Below are 12783 nucleotides of genomic sequence, written 5' to 3' on the forward strand. Positions count from 1 at the left end.
TTTGAGGTCTTTGATCTACTTGGACATTAGCTTTGTGCAGGGTGATAAGTATGGATCTATTTGCATTTTCTACCTGTAGATATCCAGTTGGACCAGCAGCCTACAGATTGGGAAAGGATCTTCACCAACCCTATATCTGACAGAGGACTAATATCCAGAATATATAAAGAACTTAAGAAGTTAAATAGCAACAAATCAACTAATCCAATTAAAAATGGGGTTCAGAGCTAAATAGAGAATTCTCAATAGAAGAACATCAAATGGCAGAGAAACACTTAAAGAAATGCTCAACATCCTTAGTCATCAGGAAATGCAAATCAAAACTACCCTGAGATTTTACCTTACACATGTCAGAATGGCTAAGATAAAAAACACAAGAGACAATACATGCTGGAGAGGATGTGGAGAAAGAGAAACCCTACTCCCATTGCTGATGGGAATGTAAACTTTTATAACCACTTTGGAAATCAATCAGGCACTTTCTCAGAAAATTGAGAATAGTGCCTCCTCAAGATCCAGCTATACCATTCCTAGGCATATATCCAAAATATGCACAAGTATACAAGGACATTTGTTCAAACATGTTTGTAGCAGGTTTATTTGTAATAGCATGAATCTGGAAACAACCCAGATGTCCCTTAGTTGAGGAATGGATACAGAAATTGTGATACTTTTATACAATGGAATACTACCCAGCAATTAAAAACAAGGCAATCATGAAATCTGCAGGCAAATGGTGGGAAGTAAAAAAGATCATCCTGAGTGAGGTATCCCAGAAGCAGAAAGACACACATGGTATATACTCACTTATAAGTGGATATTAGACATAAAATATAAGATAATCATACTAAAATCTGTACACCTAAAGAAGCTAATCAAGAAGGAGGAATCTGGGTAAGATGCTCAATCTTCATTCAGAAAGTCAAATGGATGGACAATGGCAGAGGGAGAAAACACAGAATAGGAGAGGAGGCTGCCACAGAGGACCTCTAAAAGACTCTACCCAGCAGGGTATCAAAACATATGCTGAGATCCATAGCCAAACTTTGGGCAGAGTTCAGAGAATCTTATGAAAGAAGGGGGAGATAGAAAGACCTGGAGAGGACAGGAGCTCCACAAGGAGAGCAACAGAACCAAAATATCTGAGCACAGGTGTCCTTTGTGAGACTGATATTCCAAACAATGACCATTCATGGAGATAACCTAGAACCCCTGCACAGATGTAGCTCATGACAGCTCAGTGTCCAAGTAGGTGTCCTAGTAAGGGGAACAGGGACTGTCTCTGACATGAACTCAGTGGCTGGCTCTTTGATCACCTCCCCCTGAGGGGAGGAGCAGCCTTGCCAGTCCAGAGGAAGCAGAGGAAGACAATGAAGCCAGTCCTGATTAGACCTGATTAATAAAATAAATAATAATAAAGGAAGTTAACACACAGTAAAAAAAAAAAAAGAATAAATTCTTAATTCTGACATAAAGTTTTACTATCTGCCTTCTTCATAGAGCTAAGTTCTATGTTAGTGTTCAACTCATTAGGAGTTAGAAGCAATGAATAACAACTGGAATGAGTTAGAAGGGAAAGTGGAGCTGTGGAGATGGTGCAGTTGACAAAGTTCTGATGCAGCTTTTGATTGCACAAACACATACACACCGAAACAGTGTAAGATTTTTTTTTTTTAACTGAAGCTGTGGGGACAGAACAGATATTCCCCATGGGTGAGGTGACATTTCTGGTTTCCTTTAGGCACTCTACTTTTAATTTGTATTAACTTATTCTACAAATATGCGCTGTTTGAAACAAAAAATAATAATAATTTCAGTAATACAATCTGTAAGACAAGGTAGACAAGGTAGTTCAACTCAAATATTCCATGAATATTCTGGGAAAGGCAGGAGTCTCAGTGTGTAAAATGAAGGTATGGTGCTGAGGACATTGGTTTGTTTTCTTCCTCGAACACTGATATTATTTTCACTGACAGTCATCAACTATGTAGGAAACATTGTTCATATCTCTGGACCTGGCTATACTATGGAGACTTGAAATGTCTAAGATACAGACTTGCACTTTTCTTCTTTTGTCACTCATGTGACCATTCCCTTAACCAATATTTCTCAAACATCTCGTATATTCCAGGGTCTGTATAAAGCCAGAGAGCAAAATACTGGGAAGGAGACAACGATTCTTGTCCCATGAAACTTTCACGCATAGAGGGGATACAGTTAATCAACATAGCAAGGAAGTAAATTGTAAATGTCTCAGAAGATTATTAATGCTGTGGAAAAACACAAGAAGCAGAGAGATGGGGTCAGGTGAGAGAAAGACCTTCCCAAAGAGACATTGCAATGAGCATAAATGAGGTGACAGGGTTTACAAAGGGGTTTCCAGGTCGTGGCACAAGGGACGTAAAGGCTGTGAGGCAGAGAAATGTCTTTTCTATCCCAGGAAAAGCAAAAAGCTGGTGTGGATAGACAAGCATGGAGACAGGGAGAGAGGGTGGAGGTGAGGTTGCAGAAGCACTGGTAAACTGCATGGAGACTTGTGGCTAAGAGACTTTGGCTTCAATGAAGAAGATAGGAGATGGAATGAAGAATGGGTCAGAGGAATGACTTCATTTTAATTATGTTTTGAAAGTCTCTCTGCAGTTGCTGTTCTGGGAACATTCTGGAGACTAGACAGTAGTGGACGTAAGAAATCCAGTAAGACTGTTTCATGAACCCAGATAAGAAAAGATGATGGCATGGCCAGTGGCCAGCTGTGCATTTTGAGTTGAATTGCTAAGAGGTCCTTACAGAACCTCTTAGAAATGATGAACAGGTTACACCCCCAATACCTGTAAATGTAATTTAATTTAGAAAAAAAGTCCTTATGGATGATCAAATTAACATGATGTCATTAGCATGGATCCCAATCCAATCTGACTTGTAACAATCAGATTGGTGGTGGGTGGGGAGAGGAAGGAAGAGAGAGTAAGAGAAAGAAAGGAAAAGAGATAGAGACAGAGAAAAAGAAAGAGAGCAAGAGAGAGCTCAAAATGCCTGACAGAGAGAGAGAATGATTTACTTTGGCTCATGGTTTTGGAGTGCTCAGTACAGGGTTCCTTGGCCCTCTATGCCTAGGGAAATGTCATGGAGCTGGGAGCTTGGGACAGCAGAGAGTCGATCACTTCATGTCTAACCAGGAAGTGTAAAATAAGGCAGGACACAACGTAAGACATTTCCAGTCCCAGTCCCAGTTCTTGCAGCAACGTTTCACCTCTTCATATTTCCACAACCTCTCCAAACAGAGCAATCCCTCATTGGCTAAGAGCTCACATAAACAGACAGAGTGTATATACCCCCTTTTTTTTCTTTAACTCATTGAGTTTGTGGCACTCTGTTATAGCAGCCTTAGCAAGCTAATACAAACAGAAGAAAGTAATCCTTCTTTGGTAAGGTAAGTAATTGGTAAGTAACCAATCCTATTGGTTGTCATCTCTTACGGCTTTGCTGTGGTGCCTGGCATGCTCTATGTCATCTGACAGTGAGTAAGGCCATACTGTTTTCTTGCTTCAGCTCTTGCAGTATAAACACAAACACTTTCCACACTATATTTGTTGCCATAGTTTGTGCTTTTTTGTGTAAATTTTGTTTGTGTTTGCCTGTGGAACTTTACTATCTAAAGTGATCCTCAAACATATTGCTAAAAGTACTGTCTGGGATTTCTGAGGACAAGGCTGTGACGGGTCTGACAGAGAAAATATGTAAGTTAGATGAGGTTCCTCTAGGAATGAGTCACAGACAGCACACAGGTCACGAGTTCAATGTCAGCATAACAACAATATGTACTAAATAAAATGTCTTTTGGTAGAAACACACATGGTTAGTAATCACTTGGCAAAGTGCTATAATCACAGAATTAAAGATTATACCATGGTAGTTCTGTTATGAGACAATTCAATGATAATTTGCGAGTTCAACATTCATAGCAACTTTGCATTGAATAATTATGAGTTGAGGAAAAAGAGTGCATTTCAAAATTCAATCAAAAATATAAAATATGCATTCTTTTGACAGGCTGACTATGAGATCTGAGAAAATAAGAAATTAATTAACATGTTAATTAACTTGCAAAAGACAATAGAGAAAATAGTTATTTGGGTTTTGTTGCTGTTTGATCTGGAAAAGGCCATAAATTGTTTAGGTATCCATCCTTCTTCTAAGTACAACTTGAGTCTAAGTTGGATTATATGCCTAAGAAAAATGTTTTACAAATGAGTCGGGTCAACGATAGAGAAGGTAGCCAACATTGTCATTATTATTCACAGAGAAAAAAATAGGCATCTTGTGAAGCTTTAGGTGATGAGAGTTGAAGGTCAGACAGATATCTTGCTGCATTCTTGCCACTGTCCCTTCTGGGCTGTGGCAGAAATGATTTAAAAGTTGAAAAGAGCATTCAAGAAGAGTGAGTGCTTCTGGAAAAAAAAAAAAGCCTAGCAGCTGCTCCCCAGATCTTAGTTGTCATTTTAAGTTAAAATATTTTTAAATTAACACACGATCCCCTTAAGATTGGTTGCTGAGTATGTTTGAAGGATGAAGGAAAAGAGAAATCCACACAGGAAGAGAGTATTTGAAGGTGACATTCCATTCTAGCTCTTGCACATCTACAGTGGTACCCAAACATCACAAAGAGAATTATTTAAAACTGGTGGGGTGATGGTGTGAGACTCCTAGTCTGTTGCTGGAAAGTCAATCTGCTCTCCAGATTTCTTGCCTTAAAAAGACTGTTTTATAGTTATAGCTCTTTACTGTGTCACAAAATAAAGAATGTAAATAAATAAGACGAGGGCAGGAGCTGTAAGCCAAAGACATTCTCTAAAAAGAAATACAGCAGCCTGAGGTCCATGTCACATTTTCAATAGAAAGATATAAAGTCACAGACAAGGCAGATTTCTAAGTCAAAATAAAGTGCAGTGACATATGTAGGTGCTAGGAGACACAGAGCTAGAACAGGCTGGGTATCGAAGCAGATGCTGAGACTCATAGCCAAACTTTGGGCAGAGTGCAGAGTGCAGGGATTCTTACGAAAGAAGGGGGAGATAGAAAGACCTGGAGGGAACAGGAGCTTCACAAGGAGAGCAACAGAACCAAGACAATCTGGGCAAAGGGTCTTTTCCGAGACTGATATTCCAATCAAGGACCATGCATGGAGATAACCTAGAACCCCTGCATAGATGTAGCTCATGGCAGCTCAGTGTCCAAGTGGGTGTCCTAGTAAGGGGAACAGGGACTGTCTCTTACATCAACTCAGTGGCTGGCTCTTTGATCACCTCCATCTGAGGGGGGACAGCCTTACCAGGCCACAGAAGAAGACAATGCAGCCAGTCCTGATGAGACCTAATAAGCTAGGGTCAGATGGAAGGGGAGGAGGACCTCCCCTGTCAGTGGACTTGGAGAGGGACACAGGAGGAGATGAAGATGGGATTTGAAGGGAATGAGCGAAGGGAATACAGCTGGGATACAAAGTGAATAAACTGGAATTAATAAAATAATAATGATAATAATGTAATCAAAACGAAACTGGTAGCTTCAATGCCCCTAATGTCATAGGGCTACTATATTGCTGCTTTTCTCTTGCAGGTTTAAGCAAGGAGACCCAGGCTCCTCTCTATTTTGACTGTATTACACACATTTTCACCAAAAAGTCATTGTTCTTGCAGTGTGACTGACACATTAGCACACAGGCTCTTCTTCTGAGTCTTTAGGGCGAAATTTAAGTACTTATTCTCTCCGGTTTCTTCAGAATTACCCTTCCATCTGTTTTATTAACTACTTTGTATACATCCTTTGTGTTTAGTCATATTTGGATCTTTATAAATGCTGGGCAATTCTGTATTTGAGTTCAGAGTGAGCTCTGTTTTGTGTTAACTTTATACAAACTGGCAAATCCAGCAAAATTTATTAAGAGAGCACCTTAATAAATCATTGATAGAATTCTATCCAGAAATTCAAGGTCACAATCACAATAGAAAACAAAATGGTGTTTTTTAAGAGCTGGGGAACTGACAGTATCGGGAGATAAATACTCGTTTTGCAGTTGAAATGAATTTCAGAGGTGTAGCGCAGGAATTAACGCTTTTAATGCAGCTGAACTGTTCACTACAGAGTAACTGAGATGGTTAATTTTTGATATATATATTTTGCCACAATTTACATGTTAGAAAAAATATAAGAAAACATATTGCATTGTGCTGTATTCAGTACCGGGAAAAATTAATGACCTCATAGCCTGATATATGAGCAAAGTGTTGTGAGATGACAAGTCTTGCAGGTTATTTATGTGTTCTTCAGAAAGCGCAAATGCAGCATTGCTACAGAGATAAGGCTGATGGTAACCCTGCCTCCTGTGAGCAAAGGTGGGATAGAAAGAGGGGGGAGAGTGTATTGTTAAGTGTAGGGAACTGGCATTTGAGCCTGGCTTAGAAGACACATAAAAATTCACACCGCTATGAGAGAAGATATTCTAGCAGAAGAACAGATATAGTAGAAGGATCAAACTTTGGCAAACCCATGAAAGATCTGTCTTGGGAAGCATGTGAGGAGATGATGCCAGTGGGTCAGAGTCTGGATTTTCTTAAAAACCGATTGTCTTAGAGAAAAACATACTTCAGGGTCACTTGTGGAAATCTGAAGACAGCAATGTCCACATTTGTCATGGGAGATTTGGTTTAGTGGGTCCAGCATGGAGCCTGGATTAATGCCCGTCAAAGCTTCATAGTGATTTATTATACTTCCACAATCCTTACCACAGGGCATATGAAATTACTAAAAGTATCATTTTGAAATAAGAGAAACAGAGACAAGATAGACACTCCGTAAACGACAATTTGAATTAAGTCTGCGAGAATAACAAGGAGAGGAATGTATTTGAGAGGTATTCAGAAGGTCACAATAATTTGGTTTAAGATATTAGGTTGAACTTATGGAACTCAGGGTGACGCCAGATCCACTAAAATAGCAAAGGCTGGCATATGTTTGTGTGGCCTTCAGCTGTCAGAATAGATACTCAGTAACTTCTGGCTAATTAAAATCCCCAACAAAGTAGTAGTTATGTAACTGTAGGTGAAAGACAAATGAGTGAATAGAAGTGGCTTTCCAGGATGGACTGTCTTACTTTCAGTTTTGGAGAAATCTAGATACCAAGAGACAGATGAAACAGGGCGCTTTACAAAAATATATGCAAAGACAAAAGAGGCATAAAAGGAAAATGCTGAAAGTTTGAAATGTTCGGAGTGAGGTTCCAGAAATGGTGGTTTTAGCTTTTCTTTATGGAGAAATGATATCACAGAGTTAGAGCAGCATCCTGACACAGTGTGTCTAAAAGACAAGCTGGCAACGTTCCAACTCAGGAGGCAATGGTGAGCACTGCGTTTGGACAGGAGTCTTACAGGAACTTTAAGCTCATGTTCTTTTGGAAGAACCTACAAGCAGCCAAGAGGGTAGGAGGGATTGAAAAGAAAGAAATTCAAATCAAGAAAAATCAAGAGGCTCCAATTAGGGTAGGAGCAAAATATAACAATAAGAAACTTAACAAGGATGGCCAAAGAAGGAAAGGAAAGGCAGGAGACAAGACAAAGGATATGCATGTTAAATAAGTGAATACGCATGAGCTGGCCATGAGTCAGATGGTGAAAGTCAGAGCTGGATTCATGGTCAACCCCAAGTGATGCATACTATTGTACTGAGAAGAAATTATGTCAGGAAGATGAACAGTCTCAGGTGAAGATAAATGACCTCGAGGTACCAGGATGGATCCAAGTAGGATAAATATTTGGAGTACCTGGGAATGCAGAAGCCATTTACAAAGCAAGGCCAGCAAAGGCTAGAGGGAGGGACTAGAGTTGTCTAGAGAATCTGAGGTAGAGGCAGGCCGAGGTACAGCAGATGAGTCTGCTGACATGTGAGGAAGAGCAAGCATCAGATTGGTGAAGCTGAACTGACGGATCACAGAGGGAAGAAGCTCAGGGAGGCAGACGTGAGTCATTTCTGCATCGCCTTGATAGTAGACTCAGAGACATTGACAGTATGACTTCTGGGCTACTGGCATTTCCTTTTAATGAGCTCAGTTTATCACTGTATGTCCACTCAGTGGTGAAATAACTTTCATCGAGACAACTGTGCAAGAGGAGCTATGTACAGACGGCATCAGAACGCTGATGTATGAAAACTGAAGTGTGAACACTTTCCGCATTCTTGCTTAAGGACTCAGCATTTCTAGCACGGTAGTCAATGCTAAATCGCGGCTTTGCAGGACAATATATGAACCATAGCTGTGAATGTCAATGAAGTAGATATCCCATAACTGTTAACTGAGTGGTCCTCTGGGGATGCAAGTATCAGTCCTGCTTTTCTCAAAAAATTAAATCCACATACAAATATATCTATGCACTTTCTATCTTGCTCATTTTGTGACAGATATATTGGTATTTAATTGGGGCCACCTTGATTTTATGGGTTAACTTGAGAACTTTCATTTTCACAACGGTCAATGCACTACGAAGATGTTATGCAAGTCTTATACGACTCTCAGCGGAAGATAATTACTTTTCATATAGCTCCTAAAGTTGACTTTTAACAGTTTGTAACTGTCTTTTGAGTTATTGTTATCAATAGTATTACCTCACACGTAGGAGTCAGGTCTGTGCATGTATATATGTGTGAATGCATGCGTGCCTATGTGTATGTATGTGTGTATGTGTTTGTGTGCAGTTGCATGTGGATGCATGGATGTGTATATGTATGTATGTGTATATATGGCCATGTATATGTTTTCGTGCATGTGTGTGTATGTGTGTGTATGCATATGTGTGTGCGTGTGTGTGTGTATGTTTGGACGTGCAGGTGACAGATGTAGATGTCTTCCCAGAAGATCAATAAGCATTTTTAAGAAACAACCTAGAGCAAATTCAAGTTCCTAAAATAAGATACTGATACACATGTAAAATCAGCAGATAATACTAGCATAGAAAAAAAAAATTCCCATTTGTTTTGCCGGTATAGTGCCTGTTTGGTGCTTCTGATAGGAGGTGAGCTGTGACTCTTTAGTGCTTAGATGTGATAACTACTCAGCCATCTCTGGCCACTACCAGCAGGCACTTCATTCTGGAGCTTTCCACAAGAACCCTGGTTTTCTCAGCCTTGTACTGGAATTCATGGCCATGTTCTGGATTCTTCCCATTCCGAAAGCTTAGAAAATGAACTCACAGCAGAAAGCCCCCTCCTGCACATCACACTCTGGGGTACAAGTATTTCCACAGGGTACAGGGAGGAGTCCCAACGGGTCCACCTGTAACCCTGCTTTTGTCCCAAGTCCTTGCAAATGTTCTAGTTTGAATAACCTATTTAACAAAATGACAAGAGAAGAGATAAGCAAAGTTTTCTTCCACATATCCAGAGAGAAATGTTTCATGTTTTGTGGGCCATATGGCTCCTGCTGCAGCTCCTTACCTCTGCTTTTGTGGTGTGAAAGTATCACAGACAATTTAAAAAAAAAATTAGCCTAGCTGTATTCCAATAAAGCTGTATTTAGTGAACATGTTGTAGGCCAAGCTTACACCAGCCTTATTTTCTAGATACCTAAATTAGATCAATAAACTTCCAAATCATTATTTACATTTTTAAAAAGTCAATAGCAACATACTCAACTCTATAGAAGGAAGGACTCAAGGGATGCAAAGCACTGAAGTAAACAAAGTGAAGAAAAGTCACCAAGATACTTCTCACCAACCAATGGTTCTGAGCATGACCAATTTTTCTTTGATTTGGAGCACAAATGGGATTATAGTTCATGATAAACATAAACAGGACATTGCCTCATGGCCACCGCTGTGGGAAGAACAGGTTGTCAAATGAAAAACTATCACCATTTGTAATGGCAGTATTTGCTCTAACTTACCAGTCTTGTACAGCATTGAAAGACTCTTCATTTGTGATGTCATACATTAAAATGAAGCCCATGGCCCCTCGATAGTAGGCTGTGGTGATGGTCCTGTATCTTTCCTGGCCTGCTGTGTCCTAAAAAACAAAACAGTGATACCATTTCATAAACAAGGCAAAGTAGTGCTTTGCGGAAGGGATTAATATTTCCAGAGCAGTCACAACAGCATCTAAAACTGTGTGTCTAATGCACACCTCTCTGTCTTTCTTATCTTTGTTTTTCATACTGATGTTCACATATCAGTTCTGCAGTACTCTGAGAAATTCCTTCCTTCCTTCCTTCCTTCCTTCCTTCCTTCCTTCCTTCCTTCCTTCCTTCCTTCCTTCCCTTTCTCTTCTTCGTTTGTGTGAATGAAGACCAAAGCTTACTCCCACCAACAGCATAAAACTAAAGAAAAGGAAAGAAAAGATTATCCAATCTGAAATTGGTGGCTCTTGACATATTTTAATGCCAGAAGGATACAATGGCTACATCACTATGCCTTTATTGTCTGTCCATGAATACCAGCTGGTGTGAGGACAAGGGAACACGCTCCTACTTTTAAGGAGGTTACAGTTCAATGTCGGCTTACTCAACTGTCAGATGACAATAAAGCACCTTCTTTAACATCTGAGGTGGATGATCACATGAGCACTTGAGTTCCTGCTCCTCTGTTATATTGTTGGGGATCATGGTCAAGGATCCAGCCTTTTGTAAATTGATCACATCTAAAGCTAAGCAAGTGTGTTGGGGTTCCAGAGCTTCTCGTACAGCACAGGATAAAAACAAGGGCTAATAAATGACAAGGTCAAGGTATCATCCCTGAGATGTTGGGGATAACTTAAGATTTTATATAGAAAACAACTTACAATTGCAGGAAGTCATATCTGCAAAGGCATGTCACTTGTCATGGCAAGTGACAGTGAAACCAGGTCTCTATGACAGGCAAATCATCTAACGGACTCTGCAACCCATCGCAGACACTGACCCTGAGGAACTGGTTCCCTGGTTTACCCTATGCCTCTTCTTATGTTCTTTCATCATTTCTAATGTACACACACACACACACACACACACACACACACACACACACACTCTTTGCTTTTCTCCTTTACCACTCTCTTTGGAGACTGTGACTTAGTGTCTCTTTTCATAAACTCTTTAGGATCTTAGCATTTGTACAAAAATCCTCTTCCCTAAGATGCTTCTTTTATAAACAGAGTGCATGGTAGATATTCCTCTAAGATCTAGCAGGCCTTAAAGGGAGAACTAACTTGTTGGGTGATGCAAAAACAGCTTCCTATATCATCAAAATGACATTGAGATCTTGAGGAGTCCATGATGGATTTTGAATTCCACTCATAGGCATCCTTCCAGTTGGACCCTAAAATCCAGCAATGCAGCAGAGAGGAACATAAGATTACTCCCGGCTTCTGGCACTATAGGTTTAAGGAAGAAGAGAGATAGAAGGAGGCTGAGCTCAGTGAGTGAGTCTATGTGCAGCTAGAACTGACTTAGCCAAGAGTCAGGCCAACAAGAACATAAGCATCTCCTGAGAAGGCTAAGAGTGGCCTAATTAAAGCTCTTAGTGAAAATAAGGGTTCAGAGACAGGATGAAACAGACCAGTGTTCAAATGTACAACAATTAAGGAGAGCTTGTAAGGGAGCTTTTCCTGCCACATTTTCAGTGGCAGAAAACAACAGAAAAACAAGGCATAATGGAAACATGTTTGCATTATGCCAGAGAAAACAAAGATTTATATCTTTAATTGGTACAGTAATACCACTCAGAAAAGTATGTATTCCAATTGTAAGTGAGTAATTAGTAAGAAGTCAAATTCTAACCATGATAATAGGAATAAAAGCTTCCCAGTTACAATTCTACTAAAATGAGAATTTCTCCATAATTATGTTAATATTTTATTGTGCTTTGCTTAATGTTTTATAAATATTATGAAAGTGTAGATGCCTAGGATATCAACTGCATATAATTAGAACAGATATAGAAACTGATTGAACAGAAAAAGGCCACTATCGAGGCTTTCCCTGTATTCTCAGAAAGTCATGAACTTAATTTAGTTAACAGTATATGTAACCATGAGAACATACATATAATGCCACAGCCAAATTCCCAGTGAACACGTTTAAAAGGATAGTAAAAAACAAGGTAGAATGGTTTGACTTTCTGGGGAGAAGAACCCCTTGTTACTGGTCAGATTATTGACAACATTTCCACCTTCTTCCTGACTTCACATTGTTCAGAACATACTGTCTATGAATGCAGCTGACCTCTACCCCCACCCCCTGTCAAGTGTCTTTAAACAGCTTTCTTTTCTTTCTTGGTACAGACTGAATATCCCTGGTACAGGCCAACAATGCCATGCCTGCTTCTTTCTCTGTAAAACACAAAGGGTTTCTCTCATTCTTCTTAGAGGAAAACTGAGAAACACCATGAATACTGAGAAAGGTGACCCAGACCCCTGCCAACTGCGTTTTCAACACAGCCTGCTGATAGATATGTTGAAAAACTGTGGCTTTCCTGTGGTAATGTTCCCTTTTTAAATTTTATTGTGATGGTAAAGACACTTACTGTAGTGTCATAAAATGCATCAATTTTACATGGTGTTTTTTAATCGCTGGGAGAGCAAAAATCATGAATCTGTTATACTGTAATTGAAATGTTACAGGAAGATACTAAAAACCACAGGGTTAAGTAATCATTACATATCAAAATTGGGGAAAGGTACATACAGAGAAACAGCTTTTAAGAAAAGAAGAAGAGGAAGGAGAAGAAGAAGAAGAAGAAGAAGAAGAAGAAGAAGAAGAAGAAGAAG

The 12783-nt window shown here is 39.6% G+C and overlaps 1 protein-coding gene across 2 annotated transcripts in view; it reads right to left on the reverse strand.

The window, feature by feature from the left end:
- Rab3c (RAB3C, member RAS oncogene family) overlaps positions 1-12783 on the reverse strand; it is a 212691-nt gene that overhangs the window by 98603 nt on the left and 101305 nt on the right. For both annotated transcript variants that reach the window (XM_055603380.1, XM_055603379.1), the window contains exon 3: positions 9929-10047. In XM_055603380.1, the coding sequence (XP_055459355.1) occupies positions 9929-10047 (119 nt within the window). The remainder of the gene's footprint in view (positions 1-9928; positions 10048-12783) is intronic.

The sequence above is a fragment of the Psammomys obesus genome, unplaced genomic scaffold (genome assembly GCF_907164565.1).
Source record: "Psammomys obesus unplaced genomic scaffold, mPsaObe1.curated_primary_1811, whole genome shotgun sequence".
In the NCBI taxonomy this organism is placed as follows: domain Eukaryota; kingdom Metazoa; phylum Chordata; class Mammalia; order Rodentia; family Muridae; genus Psammomys; species Psammomys obesus.